This window comes from Geotrypetes seraphini, chromosome 5, assembly GCF_902459505.1.
Source record: "Geotrypetes seraphini chromosome 5, aGeoSer1.1, whole genome shotgun sequence".
Classification (NCBI taxonomy): Eukaryota; Metazoa; Chordata; class Amphibia; order Gymnophiona; family Dermophiidae; genus Geotrypetes; species Geotrypetes seraphini.
Genome location: NC_047088.1, coordinates 208189135 through 208213822, shown reverse-complemented (window position 1 = coordinate 208213822; position 24688 = coordinate 208189135). Strand labels below are relative to the sequence as shown.

Below are 24688 nucleotides of genomic sequence, written 5' to 3'. Positions count from 1 at the left end.
ACATGTTCTTTGCTGTTTTCCTTGCCCTTGATGGTTCTGGCTGGTTATATTTTTCGTGTCTTAGAACTATTTTTGGCTGTGCAAGGTAACTCCCCTTCTCTTTTAAAAAGAGATACAATATGAATGGGGAGTGGGGGTGGACAATTTTAATTCTATACATGCATCTGACAGATGCACACAAAAAATTAACTGTTCAAGCTATGGATGCAATACATGGTATGCTTGCCACATACACAACGCGTGGTTGAAATATACATTTTTGCATCATTGATGTTTATATGCCTATAAATTTATCACTAAATATATGAACAAATAGCAAGACCATTAACAAATTAGAAAGCATTCACTGAGATCAGCCTACACCTTATGTTACAATGAAAACCTGTGTTTCATAGATGCATCATGTTACTGATTTAATAAGTAGTATATAGACATTTTTACAAAAGAAATAACCAAGCAGAAAAAAGTAATACAAATTAAGTGGTTGGCTGTTCAACACACTGTTGAATTTGTATATCCATTTGCTTTTTGCATTGGAAATTTCAGTTATGAATTATTCCTTAGGAGCAGTGGTTCTTAAATCTGTCCTGGGGACCCCCCAGCCAGTCAGGTTTTCAATATATCCCTAATGAATTTGCTCAAGGCAGATTTGAATATAGTAGAGGTGACAAGCATGCAAATCTGCCTCATGCATATTCATTAGGAATATCTTGAAAACCTGATTGCCTGGGGGTCCCTCAGGACAGGTTTAAGAACCACTGCTTTACAGCATGAATAGACTGCGCAGTAGCTGATTTGTTTGAAAAAGCAAAAATACGAGGTAAACTTTATAAACAGGATTTGTTCTGGTACCTTCTGTAAAACAAGCATCTGGTTCAATGGTTTCTTCAGGTTCAGCTTCTACTGGTTCTCCTTCACCAGGAGGTCTAATATCAACTGTGCTTCCTTCAGATGGGCTGGACAGGTTTAGCTTCTGCAAATCAATATTCCATATAATTTTAAATCACCATTATTTATACAGATTAATATTCATAAGTATTATTAAGCAGTCAAAAGGAAGAGAAAGATGGAAAAAGTGTGAGAGAGTAGAAAATAGGGGAGGTAAAAGGGAATGGGGAGCCTGGATAAGGAAGTAAGACAGAAGAAAGGAAGACAGCAGACAGGGGATGAGTACCACAGGCAAGGAGCTAAGACTAGTGTTGGGTTGAGTAAAGAAGGCAGAAATGGGGCACTAGTAATTGGTTGAAAAATAGGGGTGAAGGGAATAATGGGGAAGTAATGAGAGAGATGTAGAGATTAGGAGGACTAAGCAACTAAGCAAAGTAGAAATTACAAAGCTGGTAAATGGGTGAAAGGTGATAAAAGGGAGACAAAATTAGAGAGGGGAACCAGGAATGAAATCTAACTGTAGGTAGATAAAAAGGCAGATGAAAGAAATGGAGAAAAACATCAGATGCAGGGGAGGAGGGAAAAGACAGAGGAAAAGAGAAGAAATAAAATGGAAATGAGATCCTGGAAAAAGACTCAGAGAACGCTAAGAAGTAGAGGTAAAGAGACCTGGTCTAACCCAAATGGAAAAAATAAAAAGATTTTGTCACTTTCTAGAGAATGCTTTGTATTTTGTTCATTACAGGAGGAGATGCTTTTTTTTGGGGGGGGGGAGGGGTTGGGAAGAATTTCATTTTTCTACAATATTTGCAGAGCTAACTTCATAGGTAGGGTTATAGTCCAGTTTGATTTCTTGTACTTCATGCTGGATTGAGTTTCCAATTGTGGGATTGTGTATTACTTCATACAGTGTGTAGCAGTAGAAGGAGTTGTTACTTATATGTGACTCCACAATTTGATTTCAGTTTTTCATGAATATGAGTTGAAAAGTGAAAAATCCTACTTCTGCTCCAAACCTGTTATTGTAGTTTATTGGATGATCTGATAATCTTCTATGTAGGTGTCATTTATGTTCAAACAATTTTATTGATGTTTGCACAAAACATATAACAAGAGAAATAACAAAAATATAAGTGTGGTCATCATTTTTATAGTTACACATAAAGCCCCCCCCCCAAGGAAATCATCCATATCAATGAACAATTATATTCTATAGCACAAATATTTAAAAGCAATTATGTATTCACAGGTGAATGCATAGACTATGCTTGTACAAAAGCCAACTACTTGTATGTTCAAAAATATTATAATATCAGGCTGATTCAGTTATTCCATGGCTGAATATTATCCATATATTTGTGAACTGAGTTAGGGGAGGAGTAGAGGTAGACTGAGAAAATATCTGGTAGTGGCAATATTCAGCTGTTATTTAGATAACTTATACATTTAGGCCCTGATTCTTGTAGGGACACCAAAAATTAGGTAGTGGTAGGCATCCTACTGCTGCTTAACTTAATTGGTGATAAGCGACACGGTAATTGATCACATCGTTTAAAACTAATTAAAAAAATATAGGCACCTCTAGATGCCTATAGAAAAGGCCTCCGATGTCCCGTCCACAGAGGCACTAACCGGTGCCTACAGTCAAAGTGAGTGTGGCTTGTGCTAGAAGTGTCCGTAGGCGTCAGTAGAAGCCCCTTTGGACATGATTCTTCTGTGAAGAAGGTGCAAGAAATGTGAAGGTCCTTAGGCCCCTTCCAGTGCATCCCAGGGTGCACCGGGAAGGGGAAGGCCTGCCATTTTGATGAGGCAAGCCTGCCACTAGGAGGGAGTGGGCATCCCTCCTGCTGATTTTTCATCAAAGGTACAAGGTGTGTGTGGGGATGTCAGGGGAGGGGTCTCTCTTTGGAGGGGTCCTGGGGAAAATTGGTCGGTGGGTGGGGGGAAGGAGAGGCAGAGGAATCGGGGATTTCCCTGCCATCAGCTGATCGTATTGGGAATCTCTGATTAGCTGAACCAGTAGGGCTCCACAAAGCTGTGGTTTTGGGGATTCCTGCCGACTCAGCTGACCAGGGATTCCTCCGTCATGATCTGCTGATGGCAGGCTGTGGAGAGGATCACTGGCAAAGATAGGTGCCAGAAATGTTGGCCAGAGTTTTCTGCATGAATTGCACCTACCTACGGCTAGACAAAGTATGATCATGTATCTCATTTCTATAGAGAATTGCACTGGCTGCCAGTGGAGGAGCAGGTTATCTTTAAACTGGGTTGTATATATTACAAAGTTCTAGCTGGCAATGCTTCTTCCTATTTGATTGAATTATTTTGGGTTTCTACTCAAAAATCCTCCCAAAGCTCTAAAACTCTTCTGATATTTCCATCGGCAAGAGATTGTAAATCAATAAGATATAATGATCAGATGCTTTCATACCAGACTGCAATCTGGGATAAGGAGTTTACTTTAAATCTTTACTATTAACGTCAGTTTCTTATTTGCATTTTAGGAGACAGTTGAAGACTTACTTATTTTCAAAGTTCTTGGGTTCCTAGTGTCCTAATAATTATCAATTGTGTATTCCTAGCTAATCTTTTGTAAACCTCATAGAATTTAAAGGTGATGTGGTCTAGAAATGGATTTTATGGTTATGTTATGTTTTATGTACGCACTTGAGTGCGATTCTCTAATCTGCATTGTCGTGTGATTGACACGCAATCAGCAGCCGCCAACATAGGCGCCGGTTAGAGAATCCGGAGGTTATATTTAAACTACTCTTCAGCATGCACAAATTTTCTGACTCTTTTTATATTCAAAAGCATGTGTTGGGTTTTTTTTAAGAATGCATATCAGTGAAAATCAGGCAAAGAAAAATAAGGTTTTACAACAGATTTTAGTTGGGGTTTAAAGGACAATAAGTCCACCTAAATAATGCACCACAAATCTCATAGGAAGCTGCACATTATTAACTATACAGTACAATAAAGGTCTGAACCAGTCAGCACCAACAATAAAGAAAAAAGTAAGGCTGTTGGCAAAATTACTCATGCTTAATCTCCAATAAATCTTTTCCTTATAATACAATGATGTTGGAAATTGCACATTATTACATAACTACAGTGGCATACCAAGGAGGGGGAGGAGCTGCCCACCCCGGGTGCAAACTATGAGGGGGTGCTCCCTGGGTTGGCGTCATGATCCAGGAATTTTGCTGCTCTGCCAGCATCAGGCCTTCCTCTCTGCCGGGTCCTGCCTTCAGTAAAGCAGGAAGTAGGTGGGACCAGCAGAGCAGCAAGTTAAGGCCGCTGACAAAGAGAGAACTTCAGCAAAGCATTTGATAGCGTACCACACTGCAGGTTGCAGAGCAAGATGAGTTCTATAGGATTGGGCGACACATTGACGAAATGGATTGGGAACTGGCTTGAAGGTAGGCTTCAGAGGGTAGTGGTGAACGGCACCCCCTCCGAAATGACGGAGGTGATCAGTGGAGTGCCGCAGGGCTCCGTCCTGGGCCCGATCCTGTTCAACATCTACATAAGAGACCTGGCAGAAGGGCTCCGAGGTAAAATAACATTATTCGCTGATGACGCCAAACTAAGCAATGAAGTGGCCAATAGCACAACAGACAAAAATTCAATGCACGACAACATGATGCACGACCTACTACTACTGGAGCGCTGGTCTAGGTCCTAGCAACTCAGCTTCAATGCCAAAAAATGCAAAGTCATGCACCTGGGCAGCCAAAATCCATGCAAGACTTACACCCTAAATGGTGAGATCCTAACAAGAACTGAAGCAGAACGTGACTTAGGGGTGATCGTCAGTGAGGACATGAAGATTGCCAATCAAGTGGAGCAAGCTTCCTCCAAAGCAAGGCAAATCATAGGTTGCATACGCAGGAGTTTCATCAGCCGTAAGCCTGAAGTCATTATGCCATTGTATAGAGCCATGGTGAGTTTCATACCAATAAGGTGGTGGCAACATCATTTAGGTGAGGTGGCCAGTGTAAGCACAAGCTTATTAGAAATGTATTCAGGTTGCTATAGTCCAGATTTTATTAAAAGTGATCAAGTTTTGACAGAATTATGCACAAAACAAGTTTTAAATAGTTTTTTTTTAAATACAATGCATATATATAGATAGAGATAGATGCACATACATACAGAAGTCTAAAAATAGAAACAGAAATGATGTCAGAGGCATTTATATGTATTAACTATCAATATGTTTATATTTTTGAGTAAATTACTAATATTATGTTATATTCATTTTATTATATTATATCTCTGTAGAAAAAAATGGATGTGGTAAAATAAGGAGAATGGTTTTCATCCAGTTACGCAGCAGTTATGCAAAATTACATGTGGGTGTCACAGACAGTATGAATCATTCAGTTTTGCTGGCTGTACTTTGCCATTATAGTGTTTAGCAGAGGAGAGGAAGGCCACCTGGTGTCAAAAGCAGGGCTAAGTAGTAAGGAGGTGATTCTAGGTTTTCTGGCTGCAGTGAAGCACTACTGAGATTAAAAGGACTAAGGGAAGCCGTAACTGAAGTCACACACCATCAGATTTCCCATAGATGAGCCTGCTAGCAGTAAGGAGGTGATTTGGGGATTTCTGGCTGTAATGGAGAATTACTAATATCAATAACGGGAAGCTCTACCCACTTTACTGATATCACACGCTGTCAGATCCCTCAAATTAAATCCTGTCCATGATGCGGACATAGAAGCATAGACACTCTGCTGCCAAAGGTCCCTAATTTCTGTTTTAATGTAACAGAAAAAAGAACGAACATCAGCAAAGTGGGAACTTACTCCACTTCATTATTGATTTTGGTGGTAAGCAGTACTATGGGCCAGGTTTGTTGTTTGTTTGTTTTTTTGGCGGGGGGGGGGGTGGGGGGGGCAGGGGGCAATATTGTTATAGAATTCATGCTTAGTATGCACCATCTTAGTGCCTAAAGTTTTTTGTGCTTTTTCTTGAATCTATCTCCATGGGCTCCTTTTATCAAGCTGCGCTAGCGGGAGTTAACGCGCGCGACTTCTCATCACGCGCTAACCCCCGCACTGGCTAAAAACTACCGCCTGCTCAAGAGGAGGTGGTAGCGGCTAGCGCGGCCGGCAGTTTAACACGCGCTTTTACTCGCGTTAAACCACTAGCGCGGCTTGATAAAAGGAGCCCCATGTGTCTTGGTGGTGGGAGCCACTTCTTTTTAATGTTTTCTCTGCAAGTGTCTTATGACAGGGAGTTAGATTTGTATATACAGTATACTAATCCATGGTGTTTATAGTTTATTGCAGGATAAATCTGAAAGAAACGGAGATTATCTGGACGGTGTAAGTTTCTATTGGGGTTTTTTTCAGATTTTTCTTTTATGTTATGGGGGTTGGGTCTCCTGCTTATTGTTATTTTGTGCTTTAATTTCAGAGATAGACGTGTTGACCTTTGTTCTTCTCAAGAAGGGGGGGCTACAAAACATCAGATTAATTTCCTCATTTTGTTATGTTGATGTATTTCATAATTTCTTGAATTATTTGGATGTAAAAAGTAAAAATTTTAAGAAAAAATAATGTTTTAGTAATGATAAAACATTTGTAGCTGAATGCTTTTTGAAAACTGACATTTTTAGAAAGTTTTTTTAAAGTATTAACAATTAAAATAATAAAAGGTATTTCACTTATATTAGGATTTCAAGTTTATTAGGATTTTATATACCGCCTATCAAGGTTATCTAAGCGGTTTTTACAATCAAGTACTAAAGCATTATAAAAATGACCTAGTTGTAATCTGGAGTTGCAAAAAGGTTAAAACATGGATGGGGAAGGGGAAGGAGAACAATTTGATTTTGCAGTATAAGTCAGGAATAAATCTTATGCTGCACGTCACCTAGAGAAGCACATCCTAAATCTGTCCTAGACAGTTAGGTTTCCAAATTAGGTATCCATAATGAATGTACATGAGATAAATACGTATTCTCCGGAAACCCAAATATATGCTAACTTATCCTAAAACTACAACCGACTGTGAGGTTCCAGGGACCGGTATGAGATGCCCTGACCTACGGCATGTTAAGTAATGTTTTGATGCTTCAAACTTCCTGTTATAAGTGCTTCTTTTTATTTACTCTGTACCAAAGATAATTTTATGTTCTATATGGGTGGGATACATCAGAGGGAAGGCCAAGGCCCCAAGACAATCTGCTTTAGTTGTTGCAATGCTGCTACTAGCTGTGATCAAAGCAAGTTAACAGCACCATCAAACCAGATGTCAGCTCCTGGAGTGCCCCTGATGCCAATGACAGCTGGGAAAATGCCTAGAGGGGTGGTGGAGGGGTGCTACAGAGAGAGGAAGTCTTGAGGTTCTCTAAATTGTTAGTTGCTATGATGGGTTGGGTTCTTTAGTGCCTTGCTGTGCTTTGGCTGCTGCCAGCTTTAAAACTTGCAGAATGGAAGATTAGGTTCTTATCTTTTTGTAGGGTTTCCAGATGTTCAGATTTCCCCGGACAGTCCTCCTTTTAAGGACATGTCCGGGGGTATGGACAGCTTTTCAAATCCCTGTTATATAAAACTCCAGCTTTCATTTACAAGTTATTGATCCCTTATACCTCAATCAGATCACTGAGATCTATTGACCAACATCTATTAGTTACGCCCTCACTTAAAGTTATTAATACACGGCGGCACTCTATCTTCTCTGTTACAGCTCCTCAAACTTGGAACACCTTCCCTTTTTATCTCAGAGAAGAAAAGAACTTAGATAAATTTAAAAGTAAACTTAAGAGCTTTTTTTCAAAGATGCTTATGATATTTAGGAGTCCAAGCCTATTTTCGCTTATTTTCATAAGGCTACTTCTTTTATTTCCCTCCTATTGTTTTTTTTACCATAATCGTCCTTCTTTCTATCATTATTATTGTATTTCATTACCCTGCCTTTCCCTTTGTTTTCCTTTTCTGTTTATTTTGTTAGTCGTTAATTTAAAATGTTTGGTTCAGTGTTCACCTGTTTTTTATAACCCCTGTATTATCTGTAAATTGAAAGATTTGTTCATCGCTTAGATATTTGAGTAAGCGATTAATCAAATACTTAATAAACTTGGAACTTGAAACTTGACAGGCATCCACACATCTGCGGATGCCTGGCGATGAAGTTACGTGCCCATGCGCATGTGCGTGACATCATTGCGTCGCATATGCATGTGCGCGGATGTCCTCCTGCCTGACAAGATCGGGCAGTGGGGGTGGGGGCTCGGGTGGGGCTAGGGCAGGATTGGGGGCAGTACTGGGGTATAACGGGGCAGGGATGGGTGGAACTGGGCGGGCCTAGGGGTGGGTCTACGGGTCCGGATTTTCCAAATGGAAAATATGGTAACCCTACCTTTGCTAATTTTCTTTCTTGTAAGCAGGAATATCAGTCTGAATAGAGCCTAATTTACATATTCTTCTGCTCCGCCTCTCACTCTGGGCTGGGCTGGATTTCCTCAGTCTGTATCAAAGTAGTTAATTAGCCTGAGAATACATAGCCTAATTTACATATTCTTCTGCTCCGCCTCTCACTCTGGGCTGGGCTGGATTTCCTCAGTCTGTATCAAAGTAGTTAATTAGCCTGAGAATACATACAACAAGAGAGAGGGGATGCGGGAATTCTCCCTGAGGTAATACAAGTCTGTTCTGCTGGGACAATGTAATTAGCTTCACAGAGGACCGCCTGCAAAGATTGCTACAGGTCCAAGACACACAGGATGAAGAAAATAACCATTCAGTATCTCTAGGCAGGGGACTCAAAGTCCCTCCTTTAGGGGCGCAATCCAGTTGGGTTTTCAGGATTTCCCCAATGAATATACATGAAATCTATGTGCATGTACTGCTTTCAATGCATATTCTTTGGGGAAATCCTGAAAACCCAACTGGATTGCGGCCCTCAAGGAGGGACTTTGAGATCCCTGACTTGAACAAATTCAAAGGTGAACTCAGAATGGAAAAGAACAAGAAGTTCAAGAGAAATGAACAAGACTATAATTGTGGATCAATTTATAATTTCTTGAGAGCAAGGGTCTATAGCAAGGGTAGGCAATTCCGGTCTTCAAGAGCCACAGGCAGGTCAGGTTTTCAGGATATCCACAATAAATATGCATGAGATAGATTTGCATCTCAAGGAGGCAGTGCATTCAAATCCATCTCATACATATTCATTGTGGATATCCTGAAAACCTGACCTGCCTTTGGCTCTCAAGGACCGGAATTGGTCTATAACAACAGACATACAGGACAAAGCTCTCATGCAATTAGTCACATCAACAAATTCACTACATTGGAACAATCACAACATAATGATGGAGGAAGGAAAAGGATTACAAGTGATTCAGATGAAGTATATACATCCCCCTTCAATAGTCCAATAAATATTCCAAGACAGACACAAGATGCCAATGTAAGCTCTGCTTTTTTTAGAGAGAATTTGGGAGGAGCAAGCCACACCCCATCCACAGAGGAAAACCCATCAGATGAACCAGAGGACAGGGCAGACCATATCACCTAGGATGGACCTATTGCAGCCAGACTCCATCTTATTACAACCACCAACCAACATAACCTTAGATATTCCTATTTTCAACCTTTCAAATATCATTCTTGCTCCAAAGGAGTTTGACGTCCTTAAAAAGGTTTGAGTTTCGTGCCTTCCAGCAGATATAATGCTTTTCAAACAAAAGTTGATTTTTTAAATTCACATGTCTCATTTTAACCCTTTGCTTCCCTGACATAAACCTTAAAAATAGAAAAAAGATTTTGTATGCAACACCACACAAAAGATTTAAACATAAAAATGCTCTCAAGAGGAATTTATCCTTCTCACAGTTCCTTAGATTCAAGAAAATCTGCATGTACAATTCAGATTTTGAAGAAAATGCACAACAAATGGCCAGGAGGTTCGATGAATGTGGTTACCCTTCATCCTCCATCAAGACAGGATATGAGAAGGCAAAGATATGACACAGAGAAGAACTTCTGTTACCTTCTTCAAGCAAACAGAGCAGCTTTACATCAACCCCTCAGATCACCTTGAGGAACGGGTTCCAGCTTCTACTGGAAGGACCTGCCAACGAATCACAGAAGGATGACCAGTGGATGACTCCGGTTCTGGAGGCAACGGATCAGCAACCCCCAAAAAAGCGCAGAGTGGTAGTCATTGGGGACTCCCTGCTGCGGGACACCGAGGGACCAATATGCAGACTGGATCTACAATCAAGAGAGGTTTGTTGTCTTCCAGGAGCTAGGATCCGGGATGTGACCACCTGCTTAGAAAGACTGATCAAACCCCAAGACCACTTCCCTATGCTTCACATCTACGTCGGGACGAATGACATGGCCAGGAGCACCCTGGAGAAAATACCTGAAGAATTTGGAGCCCTGGGTGAGAAGCTTAAGTGGATGGAAGCGCAGGTGGTCTTCTCCTCAATCCTTCCAGTGAGAGGCAAGGGAAGAGCCAGGGAAGATCGTATCCAGATTACAAATGAGTGGCTACGTGGATGGTGCAAAGAGATGAACTTCGGATTCCTGGACCATGGAGAAACACTTCAAGGACTACAGGGACCAGACAGGTTCCACCTGACCAGAAGAGGAAAGAACGTCTTTGGACGACGACTAGCTCACCTGCTCCAAAGGGCTTTAAATTAAGTGAGTTGGGGGCGGGTACCCTCTCTCATACTGGTGTGGTAAGTAACCATCCTGGCAGGGTAAGTTGCCACTCCATTTCTGAGTCTGAGGTAAGTACACACACTGCAGACAGTGCTGCAGGAGACACACTAACTCAAACGGGAAAATCTCCACGGAGACCGGGAAAACATAAGGTATGGAGGGCTATGTACGTTAATGCCCACAGTTTAGGCAATAAAATTCTGAAATTAGAGACGGAAGTGAGGAATGGCGACCTAGATGTAGTGGCAATATCTGAAACCTGGTTCACGGATTCCCATGGGTGGGATATGGCTATACCAGGATATAACTTGCTCCGTCGAGACAGAAAGGGCAAAACAGGAGGAGGGGTAGCACTATACATCAAAGAGGACATCAAAGTTACAAGAATCACAGGGGTCAAGTATACCGGGGAATCCCTCTGGGTTAACCTGGCCAGGGAAATGACAAATGCCTATATCTTGGCGTTGTATACAGACCTCCAAGGCAACAGGATGACATTGACAGAATTAATCGAAGACATTGAGACCATCACACTGCGTGGAGACAAAGTACTGTTGGGGGACTTCAATATGCCTGATGCCAATTGGAACAAACTTTCCGCTACGACCAGCGGCAGCAGGAGGCTACTAACCTCCATACGGGGAGCATGACTCAAACAGATGGTATTGAAGCCCACTAGGGATCAGGCGATACTGGACCTGATACTCACCAACGGAGATAGTGTCACAGAGGTTTCAGTGGGCGAAGCGTTAGCCTCCAGTGACCACAACATGGTGTGGTTTCACCTCAGGAAAGGTTTCACTAGATCAAACACATCCACAAAGGTCCTTAGCTTTAAAGGTACTAAATTCAAGAGCATGGTAAATTTTGTCTACGAGACGCTGCAAAATCAGGATACAACAGATAGTGTGGAGGTATTGTGGTGATCGAGGCCAGCAGCATCCCAGACTTTAAGAATAAATGGGATACCTATGCGGGATCCCTATGTGTGTCAAGTCAAGGAATAGAGTCACTAGGGTATAGACTTGAAGGACCGGGTCAGTAGAGTGGCAGTATAATTAAGGGGGTTAGTAGACTTAAAGGGGTGGGTCAATAGAGTGGGCAGACTTGATGGGCTATAGCCCTTATCTGCCGTCATCTTTCTATGTTTCTATGTTTACTCTAAAATCTACACTACAGGAAGCAACCAACCTATATATAAAAACAGTGAGTAAATGGCAGAGAAATAATAAACCTCAGTGGTTCTCCGCGAAGATCTCGGAACTCGTGAAACAGAAGAAAAGATCATTTGTATCCTACAAACAATCAGAAAGACTAGAAGCTAAAGAAGACTATCGGGCGAAATCTAGAACTGTCAAAACAGCAGTCAGCGATGCCAAACTTCGGATGGAAGAGAATCTAGCAAAGAATATCAAAAAAGGGGATAAATCATTTTTCTGGTATGTTAGTGACAGGAAAAGGAACAGATGGGATACTACATCTTAGGAAACCTGATGGTAAATATGTAGAATCGGATTCCGATAAAGCCGAACTACTCAATGAATACTTCTGCTCAGTCTTTACCTGAATACTTCTGCTCAGTCTTTACCTGCGAGGCGCCAGGATCTGGTCCACAGCTGCAGGCAAGGGAGAGCTCAAACGACCCATTACTGAATTTTGAATTTACTGCCGGCAGCATCTACCAAGAACTATCAAGGCTCAAAGTGAACAAAGCCATGGGACCGGATAAACTACATTCCAGAGTACTTAGGGAGTTGAGAGATGTCCTTGAGGAACCGTTAGCTACGCTTTTCAATCTTTCCCTGAGTACAGGAAAAGTCCCATTAGACTAGAAAACAGCTAACGTCATTCCGCTGCACAAAAAGGGATGCAAGACAGAGGCTGAAAATTACAGACCGGTAAGTCTCACATCAATAGTGTGTAAACTTATGGAAACGATTAAACACAAATTAGATATGATCCTAAACGATGAGAGACTAAGGGATCCCCACCAACATGGATTTACAAAGGGAAGGTCCTGGCAATCCAATCTGATCAGTTTCTTTGACTGGGTAACGAAAAAGCTAGATATGGGAGAGTCCCTGGATATCGTGTACTTGGTCTTTAGTAAGGCTTTAGACAGTGTCCCACACTGTAGGTTATTGAATAAGATGAGTTCGTTGGGATTAGGGGAAACATTGATGGCATGGGTTAAAGACTGGCTCAGTGGCAGACTTCAGAGGGTGGTGGTAAATGGTACTCCCTCCGAAATATCGGAAGTGATCAGTGGAGTGCCGCAGGGTTCGGTCTTGGGTCCCATCCTATTTAATATCTTTGTACAGGACCTGCCTCACGGACTTTGAGGCAAAATTGCATTATTTGCCGATGACGCTAAACTGTGCAACATAGTGGGCAAAAGCACAATGCCCGACAGTATGACGCAGGATCTACTCTTCTGGAACAATGGTCCGCAACTTGGAAACTGAGTTTTAATGCCAAAAAATGTAAAGTTATGCACCTTGGCAACCGAAATCCATGCAGTACTTACACTCTGAATGCTGAGACCTTAATAAGAACTGCTGCAGAACATGACCTAGGAGTAATCATTAGTGAAGATATGAAGACTGCCAATCAAATAGAGAAAGTTTCATCCAAGGCTAGGCAAATGCTGGGATGCATCAGAAGAAGTTTTGTCAGCCGGAAGCCCGAAGTAGTAATGCCGTTGTACAGGTCCACAGTGAGACCTCATCTGGAATATTGTGTTCAATTTTGGAGGCCACATTATCAAAAGGATGTGCTGAGAGTGGAGTCGGTTCAGCGAATGGCCACCAGGATGGTCTCAGGACTCAAGGATCCTCCATATGAGGAACGTCTAGGTAAGTTGCAGCTATACTCTCTCGAGGAACACAGAGAGAGAGGGGAGATATGATAGAGACATTCAAATATGTAACTGGCCGTATTGAGGTAGAAGAAGATATCTTTTTCTTTACAGGACCTACGGCAACAAGAGGGCATCCGTTGAAACTCAGTGGTGGGAGATTTCATAGCAACACTAGGAAGTATTTCTTCACTGAAAGGATGGTTGATCGTTGGAAAGATCTTCAGGTAATTAAGGCAAGCAATGTGCTCGATTTCAAGAAAAAATGGGATAAGCATGTGGGTTCACTTAGTGGAAGTGCTTAGTGGGGAGAGTCCTTAGTGGGCAGACTTATTGGGCCCGTGGCCCTTTTCTGCCGTCATATTCTATGTTTCTACCACCCGTAGTACTCCAGACATAGTATGCATCTCTTACAAAATGGGCCATCTCAGCCCAAAGTAAAAAGAATCCATGGTATACACCTGAACTAACTCATCAAGAAAAAACTAAGATCATTAGAGAGAAAATAGAGACAAGGAAACACCCTACCCTCCTTAAACAGATACAATTTGCAGGTCAACTTTTACAAACTCAAGATCACCCAGGCAATGAAAAATTACTACACAAACGAATAACAAAAGTTAAGAACTCTTCACTATACACAATCGTCAAACCGCTCATCTCAACCAATAAACCTAGCCAAACATCAGAACAAACTCCCAAAGCACACGAATTATCCACACATTACAATGAAAAAAATAAAAAAATATACGAACACAATTCACATCATGTCCTTCTACTAACATCTCACCTTTATCTGATGACTCTACCAACCTAACATTTTCAAAATGTTCTAAATTCTCTATTCTAAATGTTACAGAAATAAAAAGGATAATTCAAAATATGAATCCATCAGAGTCTATCACTGACCGAATCCCCCCTTTCTTATAAAGCACTACTACTCAATTTTCAGAAAATGTATCCATCATATGATCACCACCAGCATCTCAACAGGGACTATCCCTCCCAAATGGAAGGAATCTATCATACATCCAAAAATCAAAGACCTAAAAGATAAACTAACAGACTGTTCAAATTACCGCCCAATTGCCAATCTACCCTTCATCACAAAAATTATAAAAAAATAATATTCAATCAGCTTTCCGAATTCTCAAAAAACTAACATGTTACATCCCAACCAGACAGGATTTAGAGTTAACTACTCCACATAACACTCATTAATCAGGTTCTCCGATCCTTAAATATGGTAACCCTACCCTGCCCAGCACTATCAGAGTAATTGTATAAGGAACTTCCTAGTTGGTGGTAAGAAGGAATGTAAATGGTGGTACTTTAATCATTTACGTGTATCAAATAGTCATTTTCATATGTAAAGCCCCCTTTTAATAAGCAACGCTAGCGAGTGCTGCTTGGAAACTGCACAGAAGCCCATAGGGATTTAAAGGTCTTCAATGTGGTTACTGCACCAGCCCACATTAATCGCCATAGTAAAAGGGGGTCTAAATAAACTCTTATACAAACTGACTGGCAGAAATCTATGCACAATGATTTGCTGGTGGATGTACACATGGGCTGAGTTTTTGCAGGGCAAATGAGTATGCACATAAATGATAGTATATAATAATTCAGGCACATTCTAGCACAAAACTATGCAGGGCTGATTTAAGTGTAAGTGCTTGTGCTTGCTAGCACATTTTTGGCACCTTGAACTAGTATTCTATATAGAAAAGTAATTGCTTAACAAGAACCCATGGAAGAAAACATTTTATGGAATTTCTATATGGATAGTGCTAGGGTGGTCAGATTGAATTTTCAGCGGCACTCTCTACTGCCAGCAAATAAATAAACCCCTTGGAATATGCAGTCCTCTATTTACACTTTATCTATTTATGGCATGCAAAAACTGTGACAATGGCGGTTTTGGTTGACGTAATAGCTGTAGAGTTAGTTAGGATTGCCCATTGATATTTCACATATTATTCTGCCCTCATATTAGGGTTGCCATATTTCCTCTTTAAAAAAAAAAAAAAGAGGACACCTGGCCCTGTACCATTCTGCCCCCAACCCCGCCCCATTCCTCCTCCAACTCCACTCTATTCCACCCCATCCCCAAATGAACCTCTTTGAGTCCAGGGCTGTGTAAGGAGGGTCTCTGCACATGCATGGATGTCAACGCAATGATGTCATGCGCATGCACATGTGTGTATGACATCAGCATGTCGACATCTGTGCATGCACAGAGAGCCTCCAGACGTGGACATACTTCCGTATTTTGAAAATCCCTCTAGGCACCAGGACAGTCCTCTAAAAAGAGGAAATATCTAGGTTTTCTCGGACATCTTGTATCCCTATCCCATATTTATGGGAGCATTCTGTTTGTATTGAAGTGTGTGTTTATTATTACTGTTTAATACATGTTCTCTGTCAGTGACAGATTTCTGAAACCGTACCTTTAAGAATGAATCCTCCAGCTCCCCCTGTGTATTATAGAACACTTCCTAATGGCTGCTATCAATCTAGCTCTGAGCTGGTGCCTCTGTGCCCTCTCTCCATGTTTAGTCATTGCATGGCTTGAGAAAGCATTGCTCTATTAAGGTTTTTACCTTTAGTACTGATAATTTACAACATTATCCTCAGCAAGAAGTTGAAAATACCCCTCCGAGTTCCCTGCAGCAGGGAATTACACTGGCTGAGGGTGGGACTTTGGCAGAAGCCATGATTCTGTACAAGCAAAACTGTAAGTTCATTTATTTCTTTGTTTTGAGTTCTGTTTTAAAGATTTCTTAAGTCAGTTTTGAGACTACTGTGCTAAAAGTTTAACTGCTGCCATCCTCCAGGAGAGTCAGAATAGTGGAAAACCTCAGTAATAGCCTTACTCTGATAGTGAAGCACAAAATAAAAATAATATAGCACACATAAAATATCAGCCACGTAGTTTACAATATAAAATACTGTGGCATGGAAAGGAAAGGAAAGAAGGAGAATGCACAAGCAGTGGGCCTAGTTTATAATGTTCATATAAAATCTATTTAAAAAAAAAAAAAAGTAATGGGGGTAAAGATAATATAAAATTATCCTACGACACAAGAAGAAAGGAAGAACTAAAAAGAAGTAGGTAAAGGTCTACATCAGGGGCTCTGCTATTAAGGGATACAAAATAGACTTTCTATTAACCAGGATGATAATTTAATTTAATCCAACTGTTTGATCTCCTAATTTAATTTGAATGAACATTTCTTGAAAAACCAACTTCCCTTGGAGGTGTAGGATTCTCTCTCCCTAGTTTGTGGACTATGAACTTAGTTAAATTTGTGGAATCTTTGATTTATAATTTATGTTATGTTTCTTCTTAAATGTTTATTTCTATTACATTGTTGTTTAACAATTTGTAAAATTATAAACAAATAAATAAAAAACAACAACAAAAAAAAAACAAAATAGACAATAAAATTATATAGCCATAGAACATCAGGTCTGAGCATGGAAGGCCCCCCCAAAAAACTAAGTCTTAAGGGCTACCTTAAATCTCCAAAAAAGGTTCCAACTGCAGTTTAATAGGAACCTATATACTTTAATATAAACCAATCCGAATATAAACCGAGGTAATCTTTTTCCCCCTAAAAAGGGGAGGAAAAGGTTGACTTGGATATAAACCGAGGTTAGAAACTTGGGTTATCACTGTAAGCTAAAAATAGAAAAAACTTTTTGTATGTAACACCACACAAAAGATTGAGACATAAAGATGGATAAAAATCATAAAGATAAAATCAAGCAATATGGCACTTAGGGCTCCTTTTACAAAGGTGCGCTAGCGTTTTTAGCGCCCACACCGGATTAGCGTGCGCTAGCCGAAAAACTATCGCCTGCTCAAGAGGAGGCGGTAGCAGCCTGCACGCAGCAATTTAGTGCGTGCTCTTCCGCGTGTTAAGGCCCTAACGCACCTTTGTAAAAGGAGCCCTTAAGGTATAGCAAAGCTGAAACATAAATTTAAAATAATATTACAGAATATAACAATACAATGAATCTAATAATAACCACAATACTAGCAGATAACTACTAAAATGACATGCATTATGTGTGTGTACCATGTTACACCATAGAAGTAACATAAACTCGGATATGTGAAAACTCAATAATGTTCCAAAATACACTTTCACAAGAAAGATACAAAAAATGTCATATAAAAAACATAAACAGTGCTGCTTTGGTTTTAATAGGATGTGTCTCAAAAAATGGAGGAAAAGCCTCAGACTGAAGCCCTCCCACTACCACAAAGGTGGTCCAAGGTGGTTGGGTGATAACCTCATTGGCAAAAACCCTCCATTGCACTCCCAAAGTGTAAAAACCTTAAGCAGGATTGTCTGTGCAAGGTGATAGAAGAAAGAAACTTTTAACTTATCTTCTGTTTATCAGTACACCGACGGTGGCCAGCGTTTCACGAGTCTGCTGCCTCGTGAAAAAATCCAATCAAACTTTAAACGGGACGCCGAACCGCATCTCCTGATCAAAAGATCATTTTTGAGACACGTCCTATTTAAACCAAAGCAGCACTGTTTATGTTTTATATGACATTTTTTGTATCTTTCTTGTGAAAGTGTATTTTGGAACACCATAGAAGTAAAACAGCATTTAAGAGAAAACACAAATCAAAGACAGGAAGCTGGAACAATAGAACATAGCATAAAATTCAGCAAAGCCATTATTACTGTGTAGGCAGCAGAGATTACATGTAGGCACACGCACAAAAATGGTTTCCTAGACTATCAATATCCCTTCTTCCTGCTGAAGAACATTTTTGGGCTCCTTTTACGAAGGTGTGCTAGCGGTTTTAGTGCACGCTACAAGCTAACGCCTCCATAGAGCTTGCTTTGGTATTTTTCATGTAGTGCGGGGTTAGCACGCGCTTATCTTCAGCGCACGCTAAAACTGCTAGCGCACCTTCGTAAAAGGAACATTCTGTGTGTTAACTAAAAGTTTAACTGCTAAAGATCATATCCTAAACTTTTTTTTTTATAATTCTTTACTGATTTTTTAATCAAAAACAGTGTCATACAAATGAAAGAATAGTAGGAATTATATACATTACACTAATATCTGTACAGGTAACACAAATATCATTCAATAATTTCAGTTTCTTACATATAATAATAGCACAATATAACCTAATATATAATACAAATAAAGAATAAAGTTACCCGAATATCACTATCAGTATTTACTCCCCTCCAACCAACCCCCCTTCCCCCCTGGATGTGTAAAGATAAATAAATTAGAGGAAAGATATGATAAAAATACAATATTATGTTTTTACAAATTTAGCCAATGGGCTCCAAATTTTATTAAATACCTCACTAAATCCCCTACACTCTGCGTTAATTCGTTCATATCTGTATGTAGTACACACATTCACCCACCAAAAAGTATAATTTATTCTATCATGGGTTTTCCAATTACTTGTAATCAATTGAATTTATCTAGAGTGGGTTTCACATGTAAAATTGTTCCACAAATTATAGCCTCATATGATAATGGAACATTTGAATCTAAAACTAGATTTATTTGTCCTTAGATTGACTTCTAAAATATAAGTATAAATGGACAAAAATACAACAGATGATCCAAAGTCCCTATATCAATATGACAATGCCAGCATCTTAGAACTATCTATTTTATTTAGTCGAACAGGGGTCCAGAAAATCCTATGTAACAAAAATAACCATATCCTAAACTTTTGAATAGCCATAAAGCACATCAAATAATATTGTAGTGGAATATGGGTTATACTCTGAAAAGAAAAAAACTGATCATGGAAGTTATGATTTGTGTTGCTGGTGAACTCTAATAGCTATCTTATTTACAAAAGTGTTTACAAGCTGTGCCGAGGCTTAATTTGAGCATATACAAGTTTTAATGGTATATGTTGAGAGTAATAGTTCAGATTATGCAAATCCCCCCTCCCCCCACCCCCGGCCGACCGACTGACACTGTTCTTACCGGCACAGTTCTTTTCCAGTCTGAAGCTGAGGCCAATGCTGTATGCTGAGCTGGAGCAGGGCCTTGCGTGTCTGTGCATGCTCAAAGTCACTGCTAGCTCCTTTCCGTTCCGAGATTTTTGGAGAGGATGGGAACTGGCAGGTCTTGATCAGGTGCAAATGTGCAAGGCCCCGCTCTGGCTCAACACACAGCATTGGCCTCAACTTCGGACTGGAAAAGAACAGTGCTGGTTGGCAGGGGGGAAGGACAGATGTGCCGGTCATTGGATAGGGAGGTGGTAGGCCTGAAGTGTCGGGCGGGTGGGGTCAGGAACAGATGTGTGAGTTAGTGGGAGGGAGGGAGAGGGGAGATGTAATCTTCGGAGAGAGGGAGGAAAGGACAGAGGGAAGAAGCAAGAAGGATCAAGGCTCGAATATAAATCGAGACCCCCATTTTTGGGTCATTTTTTTGGCCCCAAAATCTGAGTTTATATTTGAGAGTTCCATATAGAAGGGGCAAAAGCCAAAAAAAACCCCAAGAGATGCGGGCAGAATGTGAACGGATTTAAAGATGAGATGGAACCACCAGAAACTTTTGCTGAGCAGAATGTAGTGAGCAAGACAGTTTGTATGGGATAAGAGACTTGTTAAGAAAGAGGGATAGTAATAACTAAATACACTTCTACTTGTCAGCAAAAACAAAACAGGTACATACGTGTATCACAAACACTAATACAAAGGCACTACAACAAGTGACCAGAAAAACAGAGCAATCAATAAAATGATATATGAGGATGAAAAAGCCTCGGATCTCAACTAGAGAATGACATGGTTGCGTCAGAGAAGAAGCTTCCGCCCACACACCTGCGACTGCAGGGCGGCACAGGCAGGCGCTGCGAAGGTAAGGGGGAGGGAGGAAGATAATTTGGCTGGAAGTAGGGAGGGAGGGAAGGGACCGTGCGCCTTCCCTTCCTTAAGTTTCTTTAAGCCGTGAAGGTAAGGGGGAGGGAGGGAGATTTTTGGGCCACTGAGGGGCGGTGAGGTGGCAAGGGGGAAGGGCGGATGCTGCAGGAACGGGGATGGGGCGGTTAAGGGGACGGTGGTCCGGTGATGGGGAAGTGATGAGGACAGATTTTTTCTCCGTGTCATTCTCTAATCTCATCCTCCACCCTACAGAGACAGGTGACAGGTATAGCAGGGTAAAACAAAACCTCATAGGCTTATAAAACCTCCTCGAATACAAATTAAATTGGTGCTCTGTGCAATGCAAGTAAATCTACAGACATTAACAAATAAAAGGCTTATCTGTATTAGAAAATGACTGTCACATTTTATTGGTTGCTCTGTTTCTCTGGGCACTTGTAGTGCCCCTGTATTAGTGTTTATGATACATGCACTTGTATGTACCTGTTTTGTTTTTGATGACAAGTAGACGTGTGTTTAGTTATTAAAATATTTTTCTGCTTTCTTTTGTAACGGTTTCTATGAAGAAAGAGGGATAGACCAGAGTGAGAAATCTGAAAATTCAGAACAAGGACTTTAGTTGATCCTGCGGTAGACAAGAAGCTAGTGTTAATGAAGTACCGGGATCAATTTTTGGCTAACATATTTTGAACTAGTAATGCTGAAGTTGATATTGTGAAATGCCATGTAGGAGAGAGGGTTATAATAGTCCAAAACGGCCACCGATCGCTTGTCAATCACGCAATGGTGCCGCCCTGACCTTTCTTCATCCGTGATGCTTTCTCTCCCCTCAGAAAAACATTTGATCCATTTGTACCCTGCTGTTTTCTTCATGGCATTATCCTCATAAACTTGGACTAACATATTCCTAACTTCACTTCCACTCTTGCCAAGTTTAACAAGAAATGTAATGTTTGTTCGTTGCTCTAATTAAAGCTCCGACATTTTTGTGACGGCACACAAAAACACACAACAACAATAATGAACGCCACTCAGCAAGACGCCGCCACACGTCAACATGAACACAGCTGTGAGAGTGATATACCAAGGTTATGAAATCTTACTGAGTTGTTTGTACAGTGATGCCAACGTAAGCGCATGGAGGCAAGTTCACAACCTTTATCGTCAGACCTCATATGCCATCTAAGTATTTAAATGTCTCTTTCATATCATCCCTCTCCCACCTTTCTTCCACAGTACACATATTGAGATCTTTAAGTCTGTCCCCAGAAACGTTATGACAAAGACCATGACAATTTTAGTAGCCACCCCCTGGACCAACTGCATCCTGTTTACATCTCCAGAATTGTACACAATATTCTAAATTAAGTCTCACCAGAGTCTTATAAAGGAGCATCCGCACTTCCTTTTACCTACTGGCCATTCCTCTCCCTATGCACCCAACCATCCTTCTAGCTTTCACAGTCACCTTTTCTACCTGTGTCAGTAGTCAAGATTTGGTAGTAAAGAGGAACAATATAGGTGCCTTCCTCGCAGGACTATCTTTACTCAAAAAGTTGAGGTACGTGCAGGGATTTCAAATTTAAATCTGTTGACACTATCTTTCCCTGGGTCCCATTACTCACTACCCATTACTCACACTGAGAAATAGTGCAGGTACTTTTAATCACAAAGAGAAAGGGAAATGTTCAAAGGATAATAAGGAGGGGGGGATCATTTTCAAAACATTCTCACATCTGTTCTAAGAGCAATTGCTATTGACAAGAATGAAATCCAGAAACCTGTAGCAGTGAATGGAAGTGAATATAGAAATATTTCTGACTTCATATTTTATTTATAAAGGGGTATTAAAAGAACAAGGAATATTCAAAACAACATTAATGCAAGTTTCTAGCTAGTCACACAAGTAAACAAATACTGAATACAAGAATCACTAATGCTTAAAATGGAATTTATATGAAGATTAAAAAAAAAAAGACCTACCTCTTTGCTTTCTTCTAAATCTGACTCGCTGGTAAAGTCTTCTGTATTTAGATTTTCAAAATCTGATTCCCCAACAGCTATTGGCACTGTTACAGTAAGGCTTGGGTTATGAATGAATGACATATAATCACTTTCATCAATTAAATATTTTTCCACACTACTTCCAATACCGCTGGTGCCCGTTGTTGCATTGCCATCTTTCAGGTAATCTAGGTCTTTACTGAGTTCAGCAGTGGTATGGTTGGAAATGCAGTTGTCTTTCTGTAGCTCCTCAAGTGGTTTGTTTTCATCCAAGGCTTTTTGCTTTCTAACAAAAGCTTTTTGAAAGAACTCGCGCACTTTTCTTTTTATATAATCAATTCCTCTCTCTATCCTTCCCACAGCAATCTGTAGATTGTTCAATTCAGTATCATCCTCGGGAGCTGCAAGGTTATCGGAACTAAATGAGCTCAGCAGCAAGGCCAGAAACAGGTTTAAGACCTACAATTTAAGAAAGAACAAAATATCTATTGTGTGTTTTCGAAATATAGTGGTCAATAAATCCATTTTGTGCATTTTCCAGGTTTTGGTTTCCCAAATATATTTATCAGAAAAACAAAACCGTACTAATACAAATACTAATGAATGACCTATTTCACAGCAATGTGCGCACACTTTGTAGGAAATACACTTGTTTATATAAGGAGGTCAGGATCACATCATTGATGATTTCAAAATATAATTGAAATTTGAATCAGTGGAGCAAATGATTAATTTTTTTGGTAGCAATCTGCCAATGCATTACGTATTATGGAATATTCAAATGTGAATCCCATGGTACAACTTATTAATAAAACACTTATCTATTCTGGCTGAGCATCTAATTAGCAATAGTACTTTAATCTTCCTTCATCTGACTTCTCTGGTCAAAATATTCTTTTTAACTCTCAATATTTACATACATAAGTCATGTGCTATTTATTTACAGAACAAGCAGAACAGTGGAGATGTCCAAAAACCACAAGTGTGCTTGTTTATTTCCAAACTCTGCATTATTTGTTTCAGCCCAAATGGCCTGCCTCAGGAGTCTATAAATTATAGTCACACAAAAACCATATTAATATATCATTTCTACATACACAACAATAAAAGTGAAATACAAAAATAAAATGGTTCAATATGAATGTAGAATTGATATACTGTAATTTTTAATATTTTTTTTGTGTGTCTATAATTTGTAGACTCCTAAGGCAGGCCGTTTGGGCCAAACACCCCACAGTGCTGTCTGGTCCTTATAGATTAACAATAATTCCACACAAGCTGAATATCAAAAATATCATAGAACCACAAAAAGGATATTCATATACTAAATCCCCTTACCAGAGACTTCAGTTTAGCAGGTATCTCAAATATACGGAGAAAAGACCTCAGTGTTCCAAGAGGAAAACTCAGGGAACTTCTATAGCAATTATAAAAATTTATTTATTTATTCGATTTTTTAGCCCGTCCTCCCAAAAGAGCCCAGAACGGGTTACAATGAATATATTGGTGCATTAAAATTATAAGTAAGATAGGTACTTAGAAATTCCCTTATTGTCCCGAAGGCTCACAATCTAACTAAAGTACCAGGAAAAATGACAATTAGAAGAGTAATAAAGAAAGAAAATAGAGATAGAGGAGAAAAATAAGAAAATAAATATACTAATAAGATTACAATGATCTAAAGGAATTTGAAAGGTTAAAAAGAGGGGAGATAAGAATAGATGTCATAGGAAACACATCCTTGGTCTAAGAAAAACTCCGTTCAATAAATTATTCTCACCAAAACCCATTTCCAAAATTTTTAAGATAAAAAACCTGCACTTATCTTTAATAGTATCTTTTTGTCCTCTGGTGTGGGCAAGATCACTGCAGTGCAGTGAACGAAATCGCTCGGTGCCGTTTCCTTTAATCTAACATTGCACTGGAGATAGTCAAAAAATTCCTGACAGGCCCTGTTTCGCAGGATCTTCTCTAAGATTATAGATTCTCTATAGATTAACAGCAGGACCTTAAATTAAATCTTCCAGACCATGGGAAGTCAGTGAAGGTCATACCAAATAGGTGTAATATGCTCATACTTAGCATGTCCCGATTACAGCTTTGCCACAGCATTTTCTGTCACCTGGAATGGGTCTCTTTCATTAAACACAGTTCTTTTGAACTCCAGGTTCAAAGAGTTAGAATTATCAAAATGAGCAATGATTACATTCTAGAGAACCAGCCTAAGGGTTCCTTTTACTAAGGTGTGCTAGCGTTTTTAGCGCACGCACAAGATTAGTGCGTGCTATTATGCACGCTAGCTGAAAAATTACCACCTGCTTAAAAGGAGGCGGTAGCGGCTAGCGCGCGTGGCA

General features: G+C 40.1%; 1 protein-coding gene across 5 annotated transcripts in view; it reads right to left on the bottom strand.

Annotated features, from left to right (window-relative positions):
* LOC117360465 (sodium channel protein type 2 subunit alpha-like) overlaps nt 1-24688 on the bottom strand; it is a 526898-nt gene that overhangs the window by 116480 nt on the left and 385730 nt on the right. For all 5 annotated transcript variants that reach the window (XM_033944237.1, XM_033944239.1, XM_033944238.1 and 2 more), the window contains 2 exons: nt 22314-22793; nt 853-973 (listed from right to left, as the gene is read on the bottom strand). In XM_033944237.1, coding sequence (XP_033800128.1) covers nt 853-973; nt 22314-22793 — 601 coding nt within the window. The remainder of the gene's footprint in view (nt 1-852; nt 974-22313; nt 22794-24688) is intronic.